Here is a 27,985-nt window from a genome sequence, read left to right on the forward strand (position 1 = left end):
TTGCACTCCTGCTTGTTGTTGAAAGGAGAAGATATTGAGCATATGTGAGTCAGCAACACAAATCCCATGGGGGAATATCACACCAAAATTGATTAACTGCTTAATTTGTAAGCTGATGAGGCAAGTGCGTCAGCCTCTAATTTACATTCTGACTAACAGTAATAATTTGCTGGCTGAACATTTGGTGAAATTATCTGAGCAAGGTGCATTAAAGAATAAATAAAGCCTTTTTACTTAAAAGCTATAACTAATTCTGATACAATCAAAATTATGCTGAATATGAACAGATAAAATAACGCCTAGTGGCATTACGAGAAGCCAACCAACAAAAGTACAGTTTCAAAAAACAGATGACAAAGGGGAAACAAAGACTCACATGCACATTTCACACATATGCTGCCCATGCATGTTTGAGCTTTGAAGTATTTGGTGAAAAGTGGTTTTGTGGGTTTTTTTAGCTACAAAAAGAAGGAAAACAATGACAAATACCTCTATGAGCCCTATTCAGTCTTTGCTTTCACTTCTCTAAAACGTACAGAAACAGCACAACAATACATTAAGGCATAGCTGATTTGCAAATACCCATGGTTACATCAGGAACATCAATGCTAAAAGGCTTATATGAACAGAGAACATTCCAAATTATGTACATTCATAAACATGACAATTCGCATAGTCAAGAAAAGTTCAAGAACATCATTTTAATGGGAAGGAGAAACCTGAAAAACAAGACTGCACAGCACTGGAAAAGGGCCTAAACAAGAAATTTCAATTTGGCACTATAATTAAAGAGATTAATGCAATTTTGGTTCCACAAATGTGTAACAACATGATACTGTGGTAGCCAGCTCCAGCCTTGGGATTCATCTGGTACTTGGAATTCCTCGAACAGCATGCCAGATGTGCACTGTAGGCATTTTGCCCAGCCCAAGAGAATGTGATGCAATACAGAGGTGTGGAAGACAAGCAGCAGCCTATGCTAAACATGCCTCTGTGAGTCTCTATGATCTCCAACACTTGATGCCAGTAATTGAAAGCAAAGAATGGAGGTTAATGAATGTCAAGAAAAGATCTGTGGAGTTCAAGGAAATAGCAGAATAAGTTGAAAAGGAACCTACAGGAAAGGGATTTTAAAAAATAAGGGCAATAACAACTCTCTTTAGTTGAAATCCAGCAGACTACTATTGTCAGAGCCTGAGCTCCTTACTCCTGGTTTGAACCAACAGCAAAAAGCAGATACTGTTTCTTCCAGATTCCAAGGACCACGAACAAGAAAAGGCTCAGAATGTACACTTGGGACATCCTGCTTATGGCAAGGAGACTACGAAAGCAGTAGCAGGGAATGGGAAAGCATTACTGACACAATGGACAAGGTTGTACAATTCTAACATACACACCTTGAGAACAGCAAGGGAGACAGGAGTGTAAGGCAATGGAAGTAGAGCTGAAAAGCAGAAAACAGGGCCTCTCTACAGTGAAGTTTTGTACTATGCTCATGTATTTCTGCCATGATCTTTATCACTTGGATTCATGAAACTTTACCAGCTTCCTGCTCATCACCAACACTGGTGTGAGAAATCAGTGATCTGTCAGAGATAACAGTACGAGTTATGGCAGGGTGCACGTACCACAGCAAGCACTACATGGCTGCAGAGTGGCAGCTGAGCTGCACTGGAAGACTCTAATGTGTGCTTTCACAACCCTAATGCGTTTTATACCGTGACTACACTTTCCTCCTTCCCCACCCTGGATTACAAGTTGTTTACTGGGTGGCATTGCATTAAGCTGGCGCTGGTAGTGGTGAGAGAGGCAGAACAGATCAGAAAGGTCTGCAGAACCTGCAGCTGACAGCATACAGAAATCAAGGAGTTGGAACTATTTTAAGGTTTACCTAAGACAGATGGAAATATATTCTGTCCGAACACTCTGGTGAGAGGAAGTAAAAAAGTGCTTAAAAATAAAGCTGAAAATGAAAAAAAAACCCAAACCCACTCTTACCCATGTTAAAACCAGCCTGTTTTTCCTTGTTTTACCTGCAATAACCTGCTAAAGTTAGCTGCTGACGACAGCCTGTGTCCAGGAAAAACCTCATGAGCATACTGAAGTTACAACTAAATTCAGCCTTCAAGAACTCAAATATGCAAAAGGAATGACACATAACAGAGGATAGCTCCTTCTCTAAAAGGAAAACAGCCCAGCAAGTCTATATTTCAGAGGAGAATCTCACAGACATTGCTATCAATATAGAAAGCTGAGATATTTACAGTATTTTGAAGAACTTTTTGATGGAGAACATTATAATTAGAAATTATAATAATATTTGTGATTATGTTTCCACAATTATATTCCACAATTACATTTCCACAGTTACATTTCCACAATTACATATATTTATGCATTTAAACCACAGCAATTTGTGTGGAGGGAGGAATAACAAGTGCCATTAATACTTCTGAAAACCTTTACGTAAACTTGCATTACATCTGTATGGTTACTGCAAGACAGCTAAGTCAGACAATTAGAGGTAACACAGGCATCTATGTTTGGACTTTGGCATGCAAATACACAGTCTGAAATAAACCCAAATTACAAAGAATCATAAGTCTTTACTGGGAAAAGAACCATTTCAAACACAGGAGGCCTTTCATTGATAGAAATGAAGTAATGGAGATAGATGAGCAGATTTCTTCCCTTGTTCTCATCTCTAGAAGTCTGTAGGTTTGAGTTTTGGGGGTTTTGTGTGCGTGTGTTTTCTTAGGGGTTTTAAAAATATATTACTATAAGTTATGGAAATTAAAACACTTCTGTTGTAACTCTAAACCTGGAGAGGCAAGCTGCCTCACCCCAACTTGCATGTGCATTATGTCTACCATTAGCTAGTACTCCAAGATGAGTAATTCTTCACAGAGAATCATTGAATGGTTTCTGTAGGAAGGGACCTGAAAGATCATGCAGTTCCAGCCCCCTGGAATGGGCAGGGACACTTTCTCCTAGATCAGGCTGCTCGAAGTCCCACCCAATGTGGCCATGAGCACTTACACAGACGAGGCATCCACAGCTCCTCCAGGCAACCTGTTCCCAGTGCCTCACCATCCTCACAGTAAAGAATGCATTCCTGACATCCAACTTGATTCTTCCCTCTTTTACTTTAAAATTGCTACCCCTTGTTCTGTCACTATCTGGGTAAAAAGTCACCTTTTAGGCATCACTTCTCTCCCTGGAGCTGTCTCTTCTCCATGCTGAACAAACCCAGCTTTCTCAGCCTGTCTCTATAGGAGAGAGGCTGCATCCCTTTGATCATCTCTGTTGCCTTCCTCTGAATTTTCTCCAACAGGTCCACATTTGCCTTGTGCTAAGAACTCCAGAGCTGGAAGCAGCACTCCAAGTGGGGTCTCACGAGAGCAGAGTGGAGGGGAAAAATCCTGTTCCTTGCCCTGCTGCTCAAGCTGCTTTGGATGTAGCCCAGGGTGCAGCTGGGTTTTCTGAACTGCAGAGGCACATTGCCACATTGCCAACTCACGTCCAGCATTTGTCTGCCAGAACCTCCAAGTCCTTCTCAGCAGGGCTGCCCTCAATGAGTTCCTCTCCCAGTCTCTACTTGCATCTGGGATTGCCCTGACCCAGGTGCAGCACCCTGTACTTGGACTTGCTGAACTTCATGAGGTTCTCATGGTAGCACTTCTCCAGCTTGTCGAGGTCCCTTCGATGGCATCCCATCCTTCTGCTGTATCAATGGCACTGCTCAGCTCCATGTCACTTGCTGAGGATAAACACTGAATGTAGATTTAAGGCTTTCTGCTACTACTTTTTTAAAGGAGTAATTAAACTTCATGGTCAAGTTTTTAGGCTGTTGTCCTCTAAGCACAGATATTTTGTAAATGCAGGCTTACAGAGATATAAATTGAGATGGTAGCTGATGACTTTTTGGAAAGCAAAGCAAAATTTATTTGAAATGCCATAACTATATAAAATAATGCATCTAAAATAAGTTTAGGCTTTTCACAGGCTATCTGATACAAATTTTATGGTATGAAATGTGATAAAAGTAATAATCCTTGTTAGCTGTATCAGTGTGACTATTGTCATGTATGGCGTCCAAATGCATAAAAGATTTTTGGTCAGCTCTAGTGTTTACAAGTTGCCTTTTCAAATCTTGCAACCAATTATGTATGCACTTCTAGATAATGAGAGCTTAATATTTTTCACATGAAATATTCATTTTGTTAATGGTAAAATAATACTACAACACATAAAAAACATGCCCCATTTCATCATAGCATAATTTTTATAACTTTTCTCCTCTGAGAGGAAAGAACCAATTCTAACACAAAGTTGATCACTTTGTAACTTTATGTGGTATCAGACCTCAGTCCCATGTTGAATTAATTATTTGCTTGTGAAAATTCAAGGAAAAAAATCCCTGTAAAACAGTCTCCTGCATTATCAAAAGCATTTGACGACTTGGGTTCCAAGCAGTTTTTGTACAGAAGTCAGCTTTGAGAAAATTCTAATTAGAGATGCAGAATTTCCTCTCATCTCCTATTCTGATGAAAGCTGGAACACATGAGGGTAAAATGTGAGTGACAAAGCTGAAAAATGTACTTTAAACAAAAATGTGTTTCCCTTGTAGATGCAAGATGTTTTAACTAGGTGATGTTCCTTATTTCTAAGGAACTGTGGCATGTGAAGACAGTTGATACCTGCTGGAGGCACAGAGGATTTGTTCCAAAATGCACATTAGACATCTGTTCAGATGCACAGGAGGCAGAGTAGTGGAATACCTGTGGCTAAAAGTCTTCAAAAATTCTTATAACTTTTAGCAATTGCAAGAATACGAAAATCCCAAGCCCACAGTTCTACAACCAAGTTGTAGCCTTTGAACTAGAAGAAAGGATAAACACAAGTGGCATGAGGAAGAAACCACTCCATTTGTGCAAAAAGAATCATAAAACATCATTTTCAAGAATACAGAGATGACAGTGATGTGCTCTAAATCATGCATTAAAAGGCAGAGTTGTGCTGGGGGTTGTCTGAGACTCACCTGTGAACTCTAGCAAGAATTTGTACTACAAGAATTGCAGGCTTTGGCTCAAAACAAGCCACCACACCCATCCATCCTACACTCATGCCCCAGGATGCTGTCCACTTGAAACTCTTCTAGCAAGTCTTTCATGTACACTTATTATAATACACTGGATGTGTAAACAATTGGCACCAAAGAGGTTCTACCCAACAAGTACGATAAGAAGCACAACTGAAGCTAAGTCAGAGCTCCAAATTCAGTTCTACCTGTCCCGTGTTATCTTCACACAGGAGTTGGTATGATATGTGAAATTCAGACAGTGGGGTAAGGGGAATATCCCAAAGGGAATCTTAATTTTGACCTGCTAGCTGTATTTTAATAATGAAGAATAAACATCAAGGCAACCCAAGCAGATTAACATTATTACCCTTTGCACATGAAAGCTTTAACTAAAACAAGGCTATTTTTATACAGAAATCCTAAAAAACCATCTAGTTTATCTTCTCACAAGGCCAGAAGTACAGAGAGAATAAAAAGATGAAACCCAGATGTACAGTACACAATAGCCTTCTATGCTACCATGAAAAAATATTAACTACCTAAATAAAATATAGACTTTGCTTATTTCCCAACGAATACTTAACACTTCTGACAAGAAAACTATCACCATCATTCTGATTGTCTCATTTCCACACTTCATAGATGTCCCAATTCACTATGTGCATGAATCAAATCTAAGAAGTCACCAATTCCCACAACTAATTAATTCCTACAATTAATCACACAAGAAACATTTATTCAAGCTAAAAGGAATAAACCTTTAAGAAGTGAAGGTGCTTGATATTTATTAATCACGAATTGGAAGAACCCTAGCTCTTCCTAAATTCTTAAATTATCTTGTTCACAAAAGCATTTCCTCTCCACTAAGTCATACAGGTTATCCTTCATAACAGCCCTGCATTAGAGGATCTTTTACAACAATGCAATAACTGTTTCAAAAGCCCCCAAAATACGGAGAGCTTCTTACACCAAAAAAAGCAATTCTTAATGATGAGAAACCATGACACAGTGGACAACAGTGAATTGTGTCACAGTCCATTTCAAAGGTGTGAAGTTGCCATTAGCTGAAGAAAGCAAAACTGTGCCTCTCTTCCACTGCTGAGGGCTGAAAATGACAGAATCATTTAGGTTGAAAAACACCTCTGAGACCATCAAGTCCAACCTCAGACCAACCACCACTTTGTCAGCTAGACCACAGCCATAAGTGTCACATCCAGCTTTTCCTTGAACACCTTCAGGGATGGTGACTCCACCACCTCCTTGGACAGCCTGTTCCAATGCTTGACAATCCCTTCAATTAAGACTGTGGAATAACACCTAAGGATCCTCCCCAGTTCCCTCCCAAAGACAGGGAAACATGAAAGACTTTGTCTCAAAATTACAGCTAGGCATGGGCCTACATGTGACATACACAGCCTCAAACACAGGGTTTTATAGGAATTCCAGGATGGCCTTTCAAAGCACTCCCTTCTACACGGAGCCTCACCCTCCCACACCCACAAACACAGGAACGGGGTTGGAGAGGGGGAATCCACTTCCAATGTCGACACCACAAGGGACTGCATGGGACAGAAAGCAGGACTGAAGGCATTCTGCACTGCTCACTTATATAATATAGCAGAGCCACATGTGAGAATGCCACAACTGACTCATTTTGCCCTCCTTTGCCAAGGCCATGTCTGACAGGAAAGCAGAGCCCTGCTTTCCTGTCAGACAGCCCCTCCTGGCTCCACCACCTCACACCCTGACCTGAGAGCCGGCCTGACAACAGCACGATGCTGCAGGCACAGGGGACAAAAACCACATTGATGGTTACCAATCACTTCCACTGCAAAGTCAAATAACTAGATCATTTTAAAATCGTGGTCAGCTGTATTTACAAAAGAAGCGGTGTATGCAGGACAGCATTTCAAGATGCATAAAAGGAAACGTGCAGTTTGCTCCACTACACAGCAGATGTTATATAAGCTCTTCAGCTTCCATTTGCAAATCACAGATCTGGCACAAAATTAAGAATCTGGCATTTTTTATTTAACCTCCAAAGTGCTGCATTTTGACCAGAAGACCAGCCAAGCAAGTCTTTAAAAAGCAGCAGAGGAATCCAGTCCTGGCCACACCCTGCCGTGGTGGGGCTGCGTCTGCTGGTGTTACAAAACCCAGCCAGGTACACAGATCCAGTGTACAAGACAGCCCAGCAGAAAAAACAAAAATAAATACGTACAAAAGTTTAAAAAAATACATAGTAAAAGAATATAAATAAAATATATGTGCACATATATCTTACAATATAAGTTACATAGTAGGTATATATAACCTATCTATATTATACATAGATATGAAATAAAACTAAATAAAAAAACTAAAACCAGACACTCGAGCTGCCCTGAAAAGCGAAGCGCCCCTGCGCTCAATTTCACCAGCAGCCTGCCGACGCCAAAGCTACATTCGACGCTTCTTAAGAGTTTTAGGTGCAGGACGCAGCACATGCTGCGATCCCGGGCGAGAAGGGGCCGCGCTGTTGCAGCGCAGCCCTGCCCGCGCTGTCCGAGCGCGTTCGCTCCGCCCGCGGCTGCGGGGGCGGCCCCGTGCCCGCCGCGGCCGCTCCGCTGAGTAGCCCCCCGGGATCCTCATCACTCCTGCCCTCCTGAGGAGCCCACCGGGCCCGCGGGATCCTCACTCCTGCCCCCGCGGGATACTCACTCCTGCCCGGGCCGGGGCTCCCCCGCTCCCTCTCCTCCTGCCGCCGCTGCCGCCGCAGCCTCACTGGGCGGCGCCGAGGCGGCCCCGCCGAGCCGCGCACCTGCCGCAGGTGAGGCGGGCGGGGCAGGGGCGATTGCGGAGTGCCCGCTCCCCTTCCCGGCAGCGGCTCCTCGCCGACACCGGCACTGCCCGGTCCTGTCCCGTCCCTCCCTTCCCGGTGTCCCAGGCACGTTCCATACTTCGCTCCTTTTTTCCCCCCTCAAAACAGGCAAGTCCCATAGCCGCCTATAACTGCCGGTGCCGTAAAGCGAGGCGCGGGCGGCGCGACAGCCGCGAGGTCCTTTGAGCGAAGATGGCGGCGGGGGAGTCGAAGTCGGTGCTGTTCGTGTGCCTGGGTGAGCGGGGCAGGGACGGCCGCTCCCGCTCCGCGCCCCCCGCCCCTCGGCCCGGGGCACCCGCGGCGTGGGGAGGGAGCGCGGTGGGGCGAGGGCCGCGGCCGGGGGAAGTGCGGCCCCCGCCGTCGGACGGTGCCGCGGGTTTGCTGGGTCGGGAGGGCCGGAGTAGTCGCCGGGAAGGGAGAGAGAAGGCGGAACACACCCGCGCCCTTTCTGTGATAGGAACCACGAGGAAGGGCTGAGCGTTGAGGGCGGCGGAGCACTGGAACAGGTTGCCCGGGGCTCGTGGAGTCCCCCTCTCTGGAGACGTTCCAAGCGCCCCTGGACGCGTTCCTGTGTGACCTGCTCCAGGCCACCCTGCCTCGACAGGGGCACTGCACCACATAATGTCCAGAGGTCCCTTCCATCCCTGATAGTACTGTGATTCTGAGAGGTCAGTAGAAAGTCTTAAAGGAAGTGAAATGCAGTGTTGACAAACACAAAACTTGTGTGTGGGAAAGCGCAACACCTAAATAAGCGTAAACCAGCCCTGACCTAAGGCTGCTGCTTGAGGCAGCACGGAGAGGTGGCTTTGAACTGCTTCCTGAGATGGGTTCTGCAGCACTTGGCTTCGGGAACAGCGGCATGGGAACGGGAACCTGCCCCTAGGCTTGCTACTGGGAGCCCCTGGTGTGGGAAAGGGAGAGGAAACCACATTAAACACCACTGAAGTTAATGTAAGAGCTGCTGTAAAAACAGGGAAAGAAGGGTAGGAGGACTTAAAGTAAAAAAAAAAAAAACCTTGGTGGAGGCTGATCTGTTATGATCTAACAGTGAAATTCTTGATCTTGTATGAGAATGAGTAAAAAGAATAAGAAAAAAAATCATGCAAAGTCCCAGGAAACAGAAGTGTAGATGGGATCAGAAATCACCTGAATGCTTTTCTGGAGTTTAGGACAATTAATTATTGGTAAACAAGATATTCACAACGAGCAAATAGCTAACCTGACTACACAGATTACAGAGCTATCCCCCGTTTTGTACATGCCTTCTCTAAACTTGTGCTTTCTTCAGGGCATCCAAGCGGGATGGCTCTCTGCTCTGCTCCAGGAGGGCTGTTAACATGATCTGTTTCCTAGCCCATATAATCTTACCCCTGTGCTGTGAACCCCTGGCCATTTGCCAGGTTTGTTGCAAAACCGTTAGTTAATGTTTGGGCTTTTCGCTATCTGCTTTTTTTGTTGTTGTAATAGGAGACGTGCAGATTAGTTAAATAGCAAAGTAAGAGTTTAGTTTTCTGAAATATGTTCTGATGTTTACCTTTGAGTAAAATGAACCCCTAATAATAATCCAGAGAAAATATCCTTTAGTAAGGGATTATCAGTTGGTGTGTGTTTAGAAGCTAGTGGTCTATACAGATGTTTTTGTGTAAAAAAAATCTTAATTAATAGGAATCCTCCTTCCCAAACATGATGTTCTAAGGACAGTGGTAATCACCATCCCTGTGTGCTGAAGGGTGAGCCAGTGGGGAAGGAGACTGGTCTGGCTAAACAAGGAGTTCTGGCTGAAACTGAAGGAAGCAAAGAGCTTTGGAAGAAGGGACAGGCAACTCAGGAGGACTAAAGCATGTCATGAAGTTATGCAGGGAGAAAAATTAGAAGGACCAAAACCCAGCTAGAACTTAAAGTGTTTACTGCCATAAAAGACAAAAGAAAATGTTTCTATAAATACATCAGCAGCAAAAGAAGGGCTAAGTAGAATCTCCATCTCTATTGGATGCAGGAGGAAACAACGACAGAGGATGAGGAAAGGGCTGAGGTGTTCAATGCCTTCTTTGCCTCAGTCTTGAACACTCAGCCCAGTTAGTCTCTGTGTACCAGCTCCCTGAGCTGGAAGCAGGGATGGGGGGTAGTATCACAGATTCACAGAATAGAATCACAGATTCACTGAGCTTGGAAAAGACTTCCAAGGTCCTGCAGTCCAGCCTTTGACCAAACCCCAATCTGTCAACTAAACCAAAGCACTAAGTGCCACATCCAGTTGGTTCTTGAGCACTTCAGGGACTCCCTCACCCTGCTGGGCAGCTCCTTTAAATTCTTTACCCCCCTTTCAGTGAAAAATTTCCTCCTGCTGTCCAACCTGAACCTCCCCTGGTGCAGCTTGAGTCTGTTTCCTCCTCTTTATTACAAGTGGCCTGGGAACAGAACAACTCCTACCTGTCCCCACTCTCCTTTCAGGTATTGCAGAGGGCAGTAAGGTTTCCCTGAGCCTCCTTTCCTCCGGCCTAAACACCCCCAGCTCCCTCAGCTGCTTCTCACAGGACTTGTGTTCCAGACCCTTCACCTGCCTTGGTGCCCTTCTCTGGACACACTGCAGCACCTCAGTGTCCTGTAGTGAGGGGCCAGAGCTGAAGGTAAGGTTTGAGGTGTGTACTGAGTACAGGGGGACAATTTCTGGTCAGTCTCTGGTCCTGCTGGCCACACTATTGCTGATACAGGCCAGGATGTCACTGGCCTGCTTGGCCCCATGGGCACAGTGCTGTCAGCTGGGTGTCAGCCAGCACCTCCAGGCCTTTTCTGCCAGGCTGCTTTCCAGCCATGTTTCCTGCACTGAGGGAGCTGCTGGAAGTGCTCACTGAGCCACTTTCAATCATTTACCATCAGTCCTGGTCAGCTGGGGAGATTGTGGTTGACTGGAGGTTGGCAAATGTGACAGTCATCTACAAGAAGGTTTGAGAGAATGACCTGGGGAACTGCAGGCCTGCCAGCCTGATGTTGGTGCCAGGGAAGGTCACAGAGTAGATGATCATGAGTGCCATCATGTGGCACAGGACATCCAGGGCATCAGGCCCAACCAGGATGGGTTTAGGAAAGGCTTGAACAACCTGATCTTCTATGACCAGGTGATCTGCCTTGTGGATGAGAAAAAGAGGCAGTGGTGGACTTGACTATAACCTTTAACACCATTTCAGCATTCTCCTGGAAAAACTGGCTACTTAGGGCTTGGATGGGTGCACTGTTTCCTGGGTAAAAAACTGGCAGTGTGGGCCCAAAGAAGTGGTGAATGGATTTACACCCAGCTGGCAGCTGGTCATGAGTAGTGGCTCCCCAGGGCTCAGTGTTGGGATCAGTCCTGTTTAATATCTTAATCAGTACTCTAGACAAGGGGATTGAGGGCTGCTGTAGTCAGTACACACACAACACCAGGTTGGGTGAGAGTGTTGATCTGCTGGAGAGTAGAAAGGCAGAGTGAGCTTTACAGGCTGGGTCAAATCCAACAATACGAGGTTCAGCCAGACTGAGTGCTGGGCCCTGCCCTTGGATCACCCTGCAGTGCTGCAGGCTGGGGACAGAGTGTCTGGAGAGCTGCCCTGTGGGAAAGGAACTGGGGGTGCTGGTTCACAGCAGCTGAACATGAGCCAGAGTGTGCCCAGGTGGCCAGGAAGACCAGTGGCATCCTGGCCCAAATCAGCAATAGTGTGGCCAGCAGGAGCAGGGCAGGGATCATCCCCCTAGACTCGGTATTGGTGAGGCTGCATCTCAAGTGCTGTGTCCAGTTCTGAGCCCTTCAGTCAGGAAAGACATTGAAGTGCTGGAGTGTGTCCAGAGGAGAGCAGCAAAGCTGGAGCACAAGTCTTGAAGGGCAGCTATGGGAGCTGGGATTGGTTAGTCTTGAGAGAAGTAGGTTTATGAGAGACCTTACCACTCTCTGCAATACCTGAAATAAGTTAACAGAGACAAGAGGAGAGGAAATGGCCCGAAGTTGTACCAGGGAAGGTTTAAATTGAGTATTAGGAAACATTTCATCACAACGGGGTTGTCAAGCATTGGAAGGGACTGCCCAGGGCAATAGTTGAGGCTGCATGGGTATTTAAGAGACACACAGACATGGTGCTTAAGAACATGAGTTACTGGGTGACTTGGCAGTGCTGGGTTAACAGTCACATGTGATCTTCAGGGTCTTTTCCAAACTAAATTAATCTATGATTTTGTGAAACAGTTCACACGTGTGGCAGTGTAAACCCACAGTGGTGATTTGCACTGTAACAAGGTTCCAATTCAGGAGCTCTTTTTAGTGTAACATAATAGTTATTATTAATTAATTATTAGGCCTGAGGAAAGGGTGCACAAGTACCAATCAGTACCAATGTTAATAGGATGGATTGTTTTAATCAAATGTTGTAAATAGCTTTGACATTTCCTCTTCTGTGTTACTGGGCTATGAAAAAAAAACCTTAGTGATATGCAGTGTGAAAAGCCAATTGACACAATAAGCACTTCTTTTTTTTTTTTTCCCCAGTGAAATATACTCTTCTCAGTTAAATTTTGTAGGCAACTTGTTTCTTGTTCCTGCTTTAAGATTGCTTAATTTTTTTTGGTTAGTTTTCAAGAGTGATACTTTTTCCTCTTAAATTTTACTAGGAGTAATAGCTGAGATTATTGCTGAAAAGAGTAATAAACAGATTTCTAGAACTGCATTTAACTGTAGTGTTGGTTAATGCAGTACATTAGTTCTAGTTTGCCACATCTAGTGGGAGTGGATTCCAGAAAGGACACTTCTTCATGAAAAACTACATTTTCTTTCTACAATGTTTTGAAAGAAACCTATTATATAAATATGTATTCTTTGTTTGTAATGAAATAAGCGGATATCATTACACAACAAAATACAATCTAGTTAATGTGCATAACTACATTAATGATAAGGATTCCTCATCACTGAGAAATAATTGAAATACCCAGCAACATATGTAATTACAGCATATGAAAACGCACCAGAAGATATTTTTTCATTTAAGCAAAGAAAGAATTAAAAGTGGAGGTGAATCAAGATGCAGTTTGCTCATTTTACACTTACATAGCTCATGTAATTGATAGTTGAGCTCCAGAAATGGGCTTAATATGATGCTGTGTTATATAAGTCTGCCTCTTTCTCTCTGATGAATTCTCCACTATAGCACAACAAGCTGAGTGGGCATCTTAGACCAGGCACTGGCTTTCTGGTCTCCTCCAGACACGGAGGAGCAGTTGTAAGATGGGTGTACTGTTGAGCAAAGTGGGTTTGGTTACATCTTCAGATGATTAATGCTTGTTGTGAATCACTGAGTATGACTGTTGTCCCTGGGCATCTAGACTGCATAAAATCATTTTTGAAGTGGCAGCTCACTTAGTGGTTATGAAGACGTTAGATGACAGTCACAGAGAGATTTGAGTTTCCTGGTTCAGGTGTCAATTCATTGTATGCCTTTAGATACAGCCAAGTACTAGGTTTCATGGGACAAAATGCTGTTTATAGCTGCAGAATGGAAAAGCAGTAGGTTGGGTAAGACATTGAAAAAGTCATGAAAAACAGTTGCTGTAATGAAGATTCTTGGCAGGTTGACAAAAAGAAATGTCTTTTTTCATAAAGAGAATGTTAGACAAATGTAAGGAAAATGACCTTTCTTCTATGTGGTATTGGTAATGTAGCTGTAAGAATACAGTGTCTTATTTATTAATCTGTGTTTCAAAATGATGCAGAAGTGTTAAAAAGTTGAAAGCATGGTTGTAAAAGTAATCTTGGAATTGAAAAACAGGGTCTATGCTTAAAATGTGTTAAGGGTCTGATTGTTATAACTTGGTGCTTATGTGTTGAAAACTCGTGTTTTCATGATGAATCTTTAGGCTTATTAGAAAAGGAGCAGTTGAATAATTCAGGATAAATATTCTCTCTGCATGTAAAGTTTTTAGAGACACACACACACATACATGCACATGAATGCAGAAACCAGGGAATCTGAACTGAAATCTGTGCCTTGAATGGTTCCTCACAAAAGTAATTGAATGCTGAGTGTGACAAGATGGAAGGAACTAGGACTTGTGATGAAGTTCTGACAGGAATTTGACTACAGAACTTAATTAAGTGACCAGTCAGTTTTAAACACTTGTGAAGGGCACCTGATGAGTGGTGCAAATGATGGGAACCATTCTTCTAGTCACTTTGATTAAGTGACCATTCATGGAAACATAAGTAGAACAAAAATCAGGTTTGTGCATGTGAGAGGATGAAAAGTAATAAAACTTTTGTTACTAACAGCAGACAGCAAAAGAAAGGAACAAGAGAAAACCATTTGTTTGCATTTGGGGAAGCTCAGAAAGAAGTAGGGAGCTGAATAAGGAATAATTAAGATACAAAACCACATTAGAAACTACATGATTGGATCAGTATACTCAGAGATGGGCAATGGAACTGAGCATTAAATGGATTCAAGTTCTCTCTCCTGCCAGTAGAAGCAGAGCTTCCATTTCTGCCTGGGAGTGGATCAAAGATTAGTGCAGAGACAGGAGTAAGAACTGAAAAAAATTAGGTGTTGGCTTAGGTCACTGCCGCTGGAAGTCTTGTGCTTAGAAAAGAATGTGAAAAGTGATTGACAGATGGTTCCAGTACTGATTCTGTGATTGAAATCTCTTGTCCTTAAATCATTGTATTTGGAGATGTTTGTAGGATTAATTTCAGTAGATGGACTCTAGCTACCTTGGGCACAAGTTTTCTATGATTTAAAATGTCACTACAGCTTAAAGAACCTGATATGCAAAAAAAATGAAGGGAGAAGGTGGAGATTTTGAGAACTTGAATGCTGCTGCCATCTACATAAAGCCAGCATGATCACATCAGTTGGAAATACAGTAAACAAGGGAACACTAGAGGAGGATAGGTAGTGAAGATAATGTATAAGTAGCATTTAAGGGGAAGAATGGTTCAAGTCCAAGGAGGAAGTTAATTGCCCTATGATTTCTTTGTGAAATTTCTCCATTCTCCTAATGAAGAATGTCATTCCATAACTTAGGATATACTGTACATCCGTGAGGATGCACAGCCTGGAAAGACCAATGTGGGATGTACAACTGCATCTGAAATAGAGAGAAATTAGTGAGGAAAGTGACTGGAAAACAAGAATCAAGTTTGCATATGTTAGTGGGATAAGATAGAGCTTTACAGCAGTCTTGAGATGAGTGATAACAGTTGCAAGGAGTAGCATGGGTAAATTTGTTTAAGATTAAAATAATATTGCAGAGGATGTGGGGAAAAGAGCTTCTTTTAAGTCAGTTCTGTGATTCTGTCTGTAGTTCCCAAAACTAGATTTAAATGCTGCTTGAAGTTCTCTAACAGTGTTAATACCTCTGCTAATATCTGGAGGGTGTCATCAGGGAAGATGTGAATTTTTAAGTCACAAACTGGGTTAAGTGTTGGTTTCAAAAATGATCCAGCTGAAGTTTCTAGGTACTGCTAGAAGTGGTAGTTAATATGTTTAATCAAGGGTGATCATGGTACTGTTCATTATGGCATTTTATATGGTATCATTAAAGATTATATTTATGGCATTTATTTTAAGAAGTGAGCAAGCTGTAGAAGAGTGAAAATTTGGAACAAGTTCAGTCCATGTGAGCAGAAGGCTAAACAAATGGAAAAAGTCATGAAGGATTTATTTCAAAAGTACCATTTTGAAATTTTGGGAGCTAGTTAATGAATTACTAGGTCCCAGAATATTAATCATTGTTTTTTACTGATATGTTAAGTGTGGTAATGAAGGTTACCATTCATGCCCAATTGTATGGGATCATTATATAGAGAAAAAATTTTGTTCCGAAAGAAATGGATGGCCTCCACAGCTGGTGTAATGGGAGCAGAATGTAATAGTTTAGAGAAAAGGCTTAAAGGTCACCTATTTGAAGTTACAAAGAAAGAGAGGGAATGGACAAATTTGGAGTAGGAGGCTATAATCATAAATTTGATACTCGTGAATGAGCCAAAGGTGATTGTAGAAGTTCTCAGGTTGTTTTCAAAAACACTATGTACCTATTACAGACTTTTTTTTTAATTTAAAAAACAAATGTGAACAAACTTCCTGCACTGTAATCTGTCATTTTGTTTGTCAGTATTCAAGAAAAGTAAATTTAAATTAGAAGTGCAGATTTGACTTAACTGGAATGATTAGATAAGGTCAGTTAATTTCATGAAGAGATTGAGAGCTTGGTTTGTTTAGTTTAGCACAGCTTGGCAAGGGTTCTGTATCTGTTGAAGGAAAGACAGACTGATGTTAACCAAGATCAGATGAGCAGAGACTTCCAGGAATAAATGCTAAGTTGAAACTGGAAGGTCTTATGCTACCACAGGAAATTAGTATCTGGAATAGCCTTTTAAGATAGATGATGCTTTTTAAAATGGAGCTTGATGTGTTTGTAAGAGGAGTGATGCTGTACAGGCTTGCAATATCAAAGAATTGAGTTCATGGATATGAAGGTTATTTTCTGCCTTGTGCTGTATGTTACCATGTTTTGAAATTGTACTGTTTTAACTCACTCAAAAACTGAGATTATTTTTTTTACTTTATTACTATATTTTAAGCATTTACTTAATTAATAGTCCTAACTTATTTTCTCACTTAACCACATAGGGAGCCCCAAAATTTTCCTGTTTTATTTTTCTTCCAAGACTGATTTCATTTCTGTGTGTGAAATAAACTAATTGAAACAATGGAATTAGTATGTTTTCTCCTGGAAGAAGATCTGATGACATCAGAACTCACTTAAAGTTTTGGCAAGATCAGTTTTTCAGTGGTTAGCCTGTTCCCTTTGCCATTTAGTTGATTTGATGTTCTCTAAATCTTTGAATCTTTGATAGTCCATTTGTGTTGCTTCAGATATTCACTTCCCTCTTTGTGATTTTTTTTTTTAGTTGATGTGTGACAGCAGTTACTAAATGCCCAGGTCATAGCAGTTTCTCTCTGGCAATGAAGTATCTACCTTGGTGTTTTGTTTAAAAATGAGATTAAGTGCCTCATGTAAAAATTTCTTTTTGCTGATGGAAATTTAGTTTTGTTCATTGGCTTTTTTTTTCTTTTCGTAGTTTGAGATTTGGAAACAATTTAATCAGTAGTAGGAGAGTGATTAATTTAAGGGTACCGAGATGGGTTTTGCCATTTCTGATATTTTATACTTAATCTGCTCAAAAATCAGAGATAAGCAAAGTTACATGTTATGTCTGACGGGAGCAGATGTGTGTGTATGAGTTACTGCAATCTGCATGACAAATCAAATATTATGAATATCCCATCTGGTTACTGAAAATTTCTGAGGATGAAAAGGTAGAAAGACCTAAAGTAATAGTTGAAAAGGCCTTTTCTTTTTGTTGAGACACTTAATTCTTTTCAAATACGAATTTCTGCATTCATTTTTAAGAGCTCTGCCATAGATTGTTACAGTTGTAGTTACAGTTTCAGAACAAATGTACTGCAGATCCATTATTTTTAGTTTTTAATGGAACTGTAATTCATTGTTGAAATAGGTTCTTTTTGATAATAAGGTCAGATCAAGTGGCTAGGGCAATTGGAGTTCATTGGAAGAGAAGTTTGTATATGTATTTGGTTGACTGGTTGACAGCACTTAAGCTTTGCCATGTATTAGATTTTATTCCTAATCCTCTGTATTTTGGGCAAAAAAAGTTCAGAATTTCTTTTTCCCATGATGTTTTTAGAGCTTGTGTACTTGAATTCAATTTTTGGAGGTTAGACTTGGTTTCTGGATGCTGCTCTTGATGAGGGCTCAGTTTGAGCTGTAGTGACTTGAATTCAGTTAACAAGAGTGGTTTTACTACAGGTTCAGCCATTTCACTACATTTTTACAGTGGTGGTGGCTGTGTTTTGGACTTGTTCAAGAGACCAGTGGATAGTACCGAATCCTAGAATGATTTGGGTGGTAGGGGACCATCAGCTAGGTCATCTCGTCTGGTTGCAATGTCTTGCAGCAGAGATGCCTTCCACTAGACCAGGTTGTTCAAAGCCCCATACAGCCTGGTCTTGAACATTTCCAGGGATGGAGCACACAGTTTCTTTAGGCAGCCTGTTCCAATGTCTCACCACCCTCACTGTAAAAAAAAAAATAAAAAATGCTTGTTTATTATTGTTCTCAATTTCTTTTTAAAACCATTGTCCCTTGTTCTATCACTACAGCCCCGTTTATATATAGAAAGGTTGTAGTAAGATCTGATCTCCCCAGTCCTTTTCTTCAGACTGCACATCCTCAGCTCTCACTCAGAGGTGCTCAGCCCTCAGATTATCTTTGTGGTCCTCCTTTGCCCCAGAACTGGATGCATCAGTCCAGGTGGGGTCTCATGGGAGCTGAGTAGAGGGGCAGAATCCCCTCCTTCAACCTGCTGGCCATGCTGCTTGTGGTACAGCCAAGGATATGATTGGCTTTCTGGGCTGCAGGTGCACTGTGCTGGCTCATATTCAGCTTGTCACCCACCAGTGTCCCCAAGTCCTCTGCTGTGCTCCTCTCAATCCCGTCCTGCCACAGTCTGCACTGATATTGGAGATTGCCCCAACCCAGGTGCAGGGCTCGGGGTTCTCTTGTACATAAATTGCATTCTAAGTAAATATAAATCTTTAATCTGATCTGGGTGGAAAAATCCACACAACTACTGGTTTTTGTTTTCAGTAGTCTGAAAATTCACTTGAATCTCTTGTTTCCATAGGAAACATCTGCCGCTCTCCAATAGCTGAAGCGGTTTTCAGAAAACTTGTGACTGATGAGAAGCTTGAAAATAAGGTATGCTATTGCTTTCTGTTCCAAGAAATAACTGTCTCATAGCCAGTCAGAATATAAGCAGTAAGAAAAGAAACATAAAAATATGAATTTGTTTTTCTGTAGTGGAGGATAGACAGTGCAGCGACATCTACCTATGAAATAGGAAGCCCTCCTGACTATCGAGGACAGAATTGCATGAAGAAGCATGGCATTCCCATGAGTCATATTGCCAGGCAGGTACTGTACCTTAATTTTCTTTAAATCTGTCTATGTATTTGTTCTGTTCTTACAGTGGAGGACAGACAGTGCTGCTGTTTCAGACTGGAACGTGGGGCGCTTCCCAGATTCAAGGGCTTTAAGCTGTCTAAGAAATCATGGCATTGAGACAGCACATAAAGCACGACAGGTAGAAGAGAGTATATTTTCTTCCTTATTCATACCTGTGCCCTAACCATTGCAATCATAGAAGTCATTTGAGCAGTGCATGGTTAAGCATCAAGTAATAAATAAATAAATACTCCGTGCAGTTTTTTAAAGGACTCCAGAGTGACTTAACTCTTCTAATTGAGCTTAATTAGTTTTTTGTTATTAAGGTTCATTGGAAGTATAACTGGAAAGCATTGAACCAGTTTCTGCATTGTAGAAAACTCCGGCCTCCAGAATGTTTAGTATTCTGAGCATTTTAAAATGGTTTTTAAAACTGGACTTACTGTTGTAATCTGTGATGCATCCTTCAGCAAGGAGTTGTATATTTATTTAGCAGGTCCAAAAAGAAGTAGAATACCTCTTCATCCATCACAAAAAGCTTCTGCACTTGCATGTAGATCTTTTAAAAATATCTGGAGTGCTGAATTGGAATGAAAGCACTCAAACCCAAGATTAGTAGCACAGTTGGTGGTAACTTCAGAGGAAAACATACCCTTGAAGCATTCTTAAGTCAAAGGTAGGATTGCCATTTAGTGAAATCCTCTAAGTTTTACCTGAACTTGTATCTGTTTCCATTAACAAAAGAACATGTATTTATTTCCATACTGAATTCCAGAGAGATTGGAAGTAAATGTGTCTGCATCTATTTAAATCATTCAGACACTCATATAAATGCACATAATTTACTTCAGTTAACTACTCTCTGGATATGAGAAATTCCTTTATGGCTTGACCTTTACTTAGTTTGAGTTTACGCCACTAGTTTTTGTATTGACAAAAAGATCAAGTAGTCTTGTTATTATCTTACATTTCTGTTCCCTTCAGAATTTTTCTGGACCTCACTGAGGTCATATTTACTTTTTTCACTTTTCAAAGACTACATGTTTAGATTCTTGACTTCCAAAAATAAATTCTCTCAATTAGTCAATTGCCCTCTGCTGACCTCTCCTGATGTTAATCTCTGTTTATATAAAACAGAATTAAGCACAGCACCATTTCAGACATTTCAATAATTTACTATTAGAATAATCACTGCAAAAGTCTGTTGTGATCTTATCCTGTTACAACATCCGGATTTACTCTTCATCAGTTCTTACAAGCGTCCTTATTTCTTTATATATATTTTTTTATTATATATATATAAATATATATTTACTTATATCAGTTCATACAAACGTCAATGTACAAGCTGAATGGTACTGAAATTATTCAGTCAGTGTTTTAGTCATAATAGTAGTGTGACATATTTGTCTTTCTAGAAGATACCTTGAAAACTTGAGAACTGTTCTTTTAGGTATTCCTAGAGTGGTTTATGAGGAGGTAAATGAAAACAAAGGACCCAAAACAAGTTGATCCTCTGTCTTGAAGCAAATCTTTATATCTTGCTTTGGCAGAGAAGGAATGAAAACATTTTAATGAAGGCATTTGCTTATACGTTGTAGCAAACGAAGAGTTTTTTCAGTCAGAAGCTTAAAATGTTACATATACAGGGAGAGAAAATTAAAAAATGAGGCAATAAAATGAAAGACTTGATGAAAATCATCCTGTCTAAATCATTCCAGTACACATAGTTTCTGTTGTAAAGAAAATCTTCAAATCCCTGAACTGCAGATAACTGTTTATTTTGCACTGATATTAACAACATAGCTCCAAATTTGTTTTTTGTTTTCCTAAACTTCTGTCAGATGGTCTCTGCTGATTCTCAGACCTGATGTGGTCTTGTGGTACTTCTGAAAAAAGAGGTACTTGACAGTGTAGAACAGGACTTTTCAGAGTGGTCAGGTTAGTACAAGTGGAAGTGTATTTGCTTCGCTTTTAGAGACAAACTTTAGGATAGAATTTTGTGTGACACTTGTTTCAGAACTGATTAAGGAAGATTTAATAACGGAAGCTGCAGAAATAGAGAGTAGGGATTTATCTTCTGTTGCCTTCAAAGTACTGTACAATAATAGTCTTCAGTCCTCTGGAAAATTGCTACCCACCCAGTGAAAGGCACCTTCTCTCATGTAATTTTTGCATAATTATGATCATGGATTGTAGCTTTTTTAAAATTCAGTACTACAAGAATGTTTTATGTAAAAGAGCATATTAAATTGGTCGTGTCTTACCATCATGTACAGTGATATTCTAAGTTAAAAGTGAAGAATAAAAACAAATTATATATTTATATATAAAATAAAGTTGTTATCATTTTAGCTAATGGCAGGTTGTTGTATGAAATTCTCTAAGCTCTTATTCTTCATGCACAAACCAGAAAGTTTTTAATAATGTTCACTTTTATTCATGCTGAGGCAAAAATTGATTTTGGTATGACTCATACCATGAATTTGCCTTAAATATGAAATTGAGATTAGAAGAAGGTTGTATTAAATACTGTTTCACAACTGGGTAAATTTGAGGATTACTACCTCTCTGTGGGTTTCAGACAGAAAATGAGATTTCCCTTCTGTAAATAAAGTGAAATGTTTCACTAATAATTTAATAAATGTTATATGCATTTTTTAAATGTAAAGTAATTGTTATCTGCGTAGTTTCACTCAAAGTTTACTATTTGAACTCTCCACTACACTTCTCAAAATGTATCTAAATTTTTACATTCTCAATTTCGTCCCCCAAAGTACTAGTTTTAGTAGTTTTGAGGAGTACCTTCAGTTCACTGGAGTTTGACCAATTAAAGCTTTTTTTTTTTTTTTTTTTTTTTTAAACTGACTCTGTGTTATGGCTTAAAAGCACGACCCGAATGTAACCTTGGTTTTAGGGCTGCATTTGCAACTGTACTCGTGCTGGTCATAGGGTAATAACTGCCACACTGTCAAGTGTTCCTAGTTTATTCTTCATTTGTCCATACAACAAAGAAATCAGTGCCCTCTTATTTTCACAGGGGCAAGTGTTCAGCTGTGTAGAGCAATCAGAAGCAGCTTGTAGAAGTCCTGATTAGATTTGCCAGGAAAACAGAGCTATTTCCACTGCAAAAATATTTTCATAGGTCAGAGGCACTGCATGAATACAGCAAATATTTTTACAGTGAAAATAAACAAGTCTACATTAGTTTTCATCATTAACCCTTTCTTTTCATGTTCATTCCTGACCTTTCCTCTTCAGTTCTCTTTGTGTGTAATGTTTCATTTATGGCTTTATTCTGATGATAATTTCTGTCTTTTCTTGCTCCCTGTTATGGGAGCTTAATCAGTATCTATTTGCTGTTTGCACAAAAAAAAAAAAGAAAAAGTGGCTGTTTGTCCATCTAAACCTTTTTTTTTTTAATACATGAATATTTTTTACAAGTTAAAACCTTCTTTGTAGGGACGGCTGCCAGAAAACCTGTTCGGAACAACCTTCCCAAGTTTCTTGGTTATGATGCTTCACACAGGACTATGCATGAAAAACAGTCCTAAAGTGAACTCTGATATTTAAAATTTTATTCCATTTCTTCATCCTCATTATGGACACCTGGTTCAGATATCTTATACCAGCATTGGGGCCATGGTCTGGGAAGATTTTACCCTAAACTAAGGCTTAAATGTGAACTGAAATAAAATGAAAACTGGCAAACATCTCCAGCCATCCTTATAACGGGAAGATTACATTAGTATTTAAGTCAGTGGTTTATCTGCTGTGTTTGCCTACATAAATTGAACTCAGATCTCTGAACTTAATTGATACTCATGTTTAGGAGTCAATAAATTACAAGAAAGAAAAAGAACAGATGATATGATGGTAAGAAGATGTACAATAGATCCCAGATTTTTCACATCATACTACAAATTTTGTGAATTTACATGGTCTAAAATACTGTGGACGCATTTGTTTTTAAGAGATTGTAACTCGTGCCATCGTACTTCAGCTTTAAGTTTCACGTGGTATATGTTCTTGTGCAGTGGCAGATTTCTAGATTGGAAGTATTGCAACTGATTCCAGGTTACCTACATTTTTGTTGTCCTATCAAGAAAGTAATTTTTCTGTTTTATTTTTAACCATATTATTGCATGGTTCCCACAATTGGAAATTGATTTCGTTTTAGTAGTTGAAAAGTACTAGAAATGTTGTTTTAATAATATGCTAAGTTGATGCATGAAATGTAAAAGGAAGAAGAAAAGGTTGGTTAAATAGCCGACTTGGGTTTGTGTTTTTGTGGAAGGTTTGCAGAAATGGATACATAATCATGGTAAAATATATTTAAAATGTTGTAAGTTATTGTAAAATTGTATAAAGGTGCAGTTCTATACTTTCCACCTGTGTCTTTTTTAAATAAATCATAGCTACAGAATTTGAAAACACTTTTTTGTCTCCTTTCATTAATCAAATACAGTTTGTAGGCTAAAGCACCTATTTTTACTTCTAGATTACTAAAGAGGATTTCCAGACCTTTGATCATATTCTTTGTATGGATGAGAGCAATCTAAGGTAATGTATGAAGAAATGGAATGAATTCATATGGATTACTTGTAGTGATGTCTCATAAGTCACTTTGAACACAGATGTCACATTTTACTGCTTAGCTTATGTTGGGGTTTCTTTGTTTGGGGTTTTTTTTTTTTACATGTATGTGAATGATTTGCTAATGGATAGATTCTTCACTTCTAATAAGTTTATTGAGGCAGAACTCAATGGTTTATTTGTGTGATACATGCCACTCAAGGATGAAGGACATGGAAATTTAGTTACTTTGTGCTATATACAGCTGATGCCTGTATAATTAAGAATGAGGATGTACTTACTGTCTTGATTGAAGTGATCAGTTTTTCTAATTGCATGGCAATTAAAAGACAAACTGGGAACTTGGAAGGATTAAATATGATGTGGGTTTTTTTTTTTACTTTTTTATGTAGAAAAAGAGAGGGAACTCTGAAATTAGCAAGGTTGTTAGCTTGGGGAAGTCTTGTTTTATTGTTAGCTGTGCTCTAGCTGAGTGTCCTTAAGAAAGATCTGGTAAAGTAGCTGCCTAGTGTAAAATTTAGGATATCACTAGCAAAATTTATACTCAATTACATATATAATGAGAGTTAAGGAGCTGAATTTAATAAACTACAAGTGTCAAAGTGCTTGTAAGGGCTATTGTCAAGTTATTTTAAAAAGTCCCAAACCACCAGAACCAACAACAAAACCTAAATAAAGACCCTATTATTAGCACGTAAAGTCTTCTAGTAGCAGCACCACTTAATTGAAATAAGTGTGATTTTTTTGAATTTTCTGGAATGTCTTGAATAAGCTCTCTTCCACAGCCTTCATGAATGAAGGGTATGTAACACTTGGCTTGATTGCAGTGTCTCAGGCAATGACGTGACAAGGCTTCCTTCTATTTTCACTTGAATTCTTAAACAGAAATTTGAATTAACAATTTATATGATATGATCTTTAGAGCAGAAGAAATATCAGAACTATAACAGGGATATTACTTCTGCTGTGCTAAAGTTTTGCCTTTAGCTTGCACTGGGTTCAACTGTTTTGCCTAGGAATGCTTATTTGTAGCTCTAGGAGGGCAGGCTGATTCCAGGTGTTGATGGAATGCCTGTCAGAAAAGGAAGATTTGGGATGTGTCTTTTCTTTAGTACCAGAGCCATCTGACCCTCTCCTCTTCATTAACTGGTATGCCAGAAACCTTTAAGAAGATGGTCTGACATTTTTTTAATAATAGAAGGCTAGAGAATTTATTGAAAAATCTGTAAATTCAAGCAATAGGTTGATAGAGGATCTCTGTTTTTTCTTCAAGCAAAACCAGTACTGTGGTCTCACTGCTATTTCTAAACTATCTGCAATTAATTTCTTAATCAGAATTAATAATTTTAATTTCTTAAAGCTGATATGATTATGACTAAGTATTCACAAGGGATTTCTTTGCCTTTTGTAATGGTGAGTAAGTAAAATGATGATTTGGTATGGAGATGTGTAATATTGAAATAATTTAGTATGTTTTGGGAGTTCATTGTGAAGATGATAGTACTGAGCTGCCTTTAATCTGAAGATGATGAGAAGTCCATTTCAAGTATGGATAACAAACAGATGATCATTTTTGGGATAAGAAATGGCCATTTTTAAGCAAATAGAGAAAATGCCATCTCAGAACTAGAATGTTTTATCAATGAGAAGCAATGTAGAAGGAAGAGGATGTGACAGTTGGAAAATGCTACAGTATATCAAAAGGAAAACAGGTGTTAGCTCCCTGATTTACCATTTTCTGTTAACTGGATGTGGTAGGATTTCACAAGAGCTAGAGCATAGCAATCTAAAACAGTGGCTTTGAGCAGACAGGAGAGTCTTACTCATACTTCTGGAAAAATACCTGGATAATTTTCATTGTTTTTTGTTCAGTACAAGCCAAAGGTGAGTGTTGAAAGTACTAATCATTGATTTAAGAATGAACTTGATGAACCCAAAAAGTTAAAACTGTTAAAAAGTTTTTTTTAAGCTATGGGTAAAGTGCCTGACTGCTTATTTATGCTCTGAATTCAGTTTATGTCTTCCATACTCAATTTAAAAAGACCCCACATAACAAGAAAAACAAGAACAAGGAGCAGCATAAAGTCCACAGGACTGATGGAGTCCGGAGACATTGTTTTCCTGTGTTATCTAGAAATGGTCGTGAACATTGATGCCAAAATTCTGAAGGAAGAATTTTATTTTCTCTTCTACAGAGATTTGAACAGGAAAAGCAACCAAGTTAAGGACTGCAAGGCCACAATTGAGCTACTTGGAACTTATGATCCACAGAAACAGCTTATCATTGAAGATCCATACTATGTATGTGTAAGAAATTCTTTGGGTGGCTTGATTAAAAATTGTGTGTGTGCAGTATAATCTTCCCAGATCCCTCAGTTGGCATATGATACATAATGTGATGTTACACAAAGTGAAGTGTAAAGTTTTTTTTTCTGTGACTGAAGAAAACCATGTATTACTGGGATAGGAAAGGAAAATGTTACTATGCTTATAACATTTATTTCAATTAAAATAATGCAGTGCACCTATATTTTCAATATTGGGTGAAAGCCTGTTTGATCAGCGTTGTTACAAAGAGGATATGATCAGGAAAGTTAGAGACATAGCCATTGACACAGGTGGTCAAAACAGCTGGATAATGCCAGCCAGAAGCAAACAGTTAGACTAACATTCTTCAGTTTAGGAAACAGAAGTGGGTGAAGATGCAGGAGGGTTCTATAAAATCTTGATATCATGGGGAAAGCTGAATAAGAAATTGGTATCCATTACCCGGGAAGTAGAAAATAAGGTATAGTGGTAAGCAAGTGGCATTAGTGGGAAGCAGGTTCAAAACAAAGAGAGGTTTGTTTTGGGCATTTTGTTTCCACACAGTGCTTCATTAAACTGTGAAATTCAACATGACAGGTTTAGTGTGAACCTAAAAAAGGAAAAGACTTAAAAGGCTCAAGAGTGAGTGGAAGAAGAAGTACATGAAGGAAAGTCATGCAGGACTGTTGAATACAAAGTCACAGAGTTTGTCTGTAGAAGTACCTGAGCTCAAATTAGAGAGAAATATGCCAAAGCTATCACCAAGTATTTGCACAGTTTTTATTTTTTTCCTAATGTCTCTTGTTTGCCATTACTGCCAGTCTGCAATTTGTATTTGCTCTTCAGCCACTATTGTTATTCTTAAGTCTTTTTTCTCTTTTCTTTTCTAGGGGAGTGAAAAGGACTTTGAAACTGTTTACGAGCAATGTCTTAGATGCTGTAAAGCATTTTTGGAGAAGTATCGTTAATGCTTCATCATATAATTTCTAAAAGAAAATAATTAGCTTCTTCTGAAATATGTAAAGTTTACTTGATTGATGTATTTAAATTGTAAAATTATGCCTCTAGATTCAGTACTTACTCAGTTTAATTTTGTATTTTAGCTGTTCTGTCATCTAATAAAAAATATAGAAAGGTTTTAATCGGATTACATGATCAACCATTTTGCCACACATCAATGTAGTTATAAAGTATAAATTTTTCTGTAAACTCTTCAAGTGCTTTCTAACAAGCACTGCAAAGGTAACACCTTGCTTCTTTATATGTAATGCTAACTGAACTGAGGTCTTGTCCTCAGTGAGTTGATTTCAGTCAACTTTCAATGGTAGTCTGTGAGATAATAATTGATGTATAACTTAGGTGTGTCATCCCAGTATCATTAGGCAGCCTTTGGATGGAAGCTGTTTCACATGGAGCCTGCTAGACTAAACCATCTGCTGCCTGATAGAACTGGCTAAGTCTTCCTTTAGCCTTCTGGTCAGTTCCTAGCACACTGACACAAGCACAAGTAACACAGCATTTACTTTGAGGAGAAAACATAGCTGCTTTAAAGCTGAAATGTGAAATCACATATTGTATCTCACAGTAGTAAAATAGTCAAGTCCATGCAATACAGTGGATGAGAAATTTGCTGTAATCCCAGTTCCTACATGAGGGTCAGACAGTATTTCCAGATTTACTCAGGAGGATGTACAGCATGTCAAAAGTGTTCTTTGAGAGTATAGTTCAGTGTAAAGACAACCTATCTGTAATAAAATAGTAAGTTAGCAGAAGGCCAGTAAGTAGACAGTTCTGCTCTTGGACAAAATTTGAATGCTTTGTAAAAGTCTATACCTGCTTTTCTGAGTATCACCCTTCCTGTCTGCCTTAGACATGTAAATGTAACTGAGATCAGTAATATAAGTGATACCATGATGATTTTCCTGTTTTGAATATTCTCAGCATTGGTATCAACTAGCATTGCCACATTATCTGTAAAACTGGATCTATAAAATTTGTTTTCTTATTTTGCCTTGTTTTTGTCTCTTGCTGCCTTCCAAACTTGTAGTCTATGTACTTGTCACCTGCTCAGCCTTTTGGGAGAGAGATGGATT

At 39.7% G+C, this 27,985-nt stretch overlaps 2 protein-coding genes across 5 annotated transcripts in view; one reads left to right on the forward strand and one right to left on the reverse strand.

The window, feature by feature from the left end:
* SH3YL1 (SH3 and SYLF domain containing 1) overlaps positions 1-7,918 on the reverse strand; it is a 45,281-nt gene extending 37,363 nt beyond the window's left edge. For both annotated transcript variants that reach the window (XM_064707642.1, XM_064707641.1), the window contains exon 1: positions 7,784-7,918. In XM_064707642.1, coding sequence (XP_064563712.1) covers position 7,784 — 1 coding nt within the window. In that variant the 5' untranslated portion in view covers positions 7,785-7,918. The remainder of the gene's footprint in view (positions 1-7,783) is intronic.
* ACP1 (acid phosphatase 1) lies at positions 7,756-27,897 on the forward strand. 3 transcript variants are annotated; one of them, XM_064707647.1, is made up of 7 exons: positions 7,756-7,892; positions 8,052-8,178; positions 18,670-18,743; positions 18,846-18,959; positions 23,491-23,552; positions 25,781-25,886; positions 26,783-27,897. In XM_064707647.1, exons 2-7 carry the CDS (start codon positions 8,136-8,138, stop codon positions 26,858-26,860), a joined length of 477 nt encoding a protein of 158 aa, XP_064563717.1. In that variant the 5' UTR covers positions 7,756-7,892; positions 8,052-8,135; the 3' UTR covers positions 26,861-27,897. The 3 variants fall into 3 exon arrangements, with proteins under 3 accessions (XP_064563717.1, XP_064563719.1, XP_064563718.1); XM_064707649.1 differs by lacking the exon at positions 18,846-18,959 and adding an exon at positions 19,015-19,128; XM_064707648.1 differs by lacking the exon at positions 7,756-7,892 and having other exon boundaries at positions 7,987-8,178.
* The last annotated feature ends 88 nt before the right edge of the window (positions 27,898-27,985 follow it).

The sequence above is a fragment of the Zonotrichia leucophrys genome, chromosome 3 (assembly GCF_028769735.1).
Source record: "Zonotrichia leucophrys gambelii isolate GWCS_2022_RI chromosome 3, RI_Zleu_2.0, whole genome shotgun sequence".
In the NCBI taxonomy this organism is placed as follows: Eukaryota; Metazoa; Chordata; class Aves; order Passeriformes; family Passerellidae; genus Zonotrichia; species Zonotrichia leucophrys.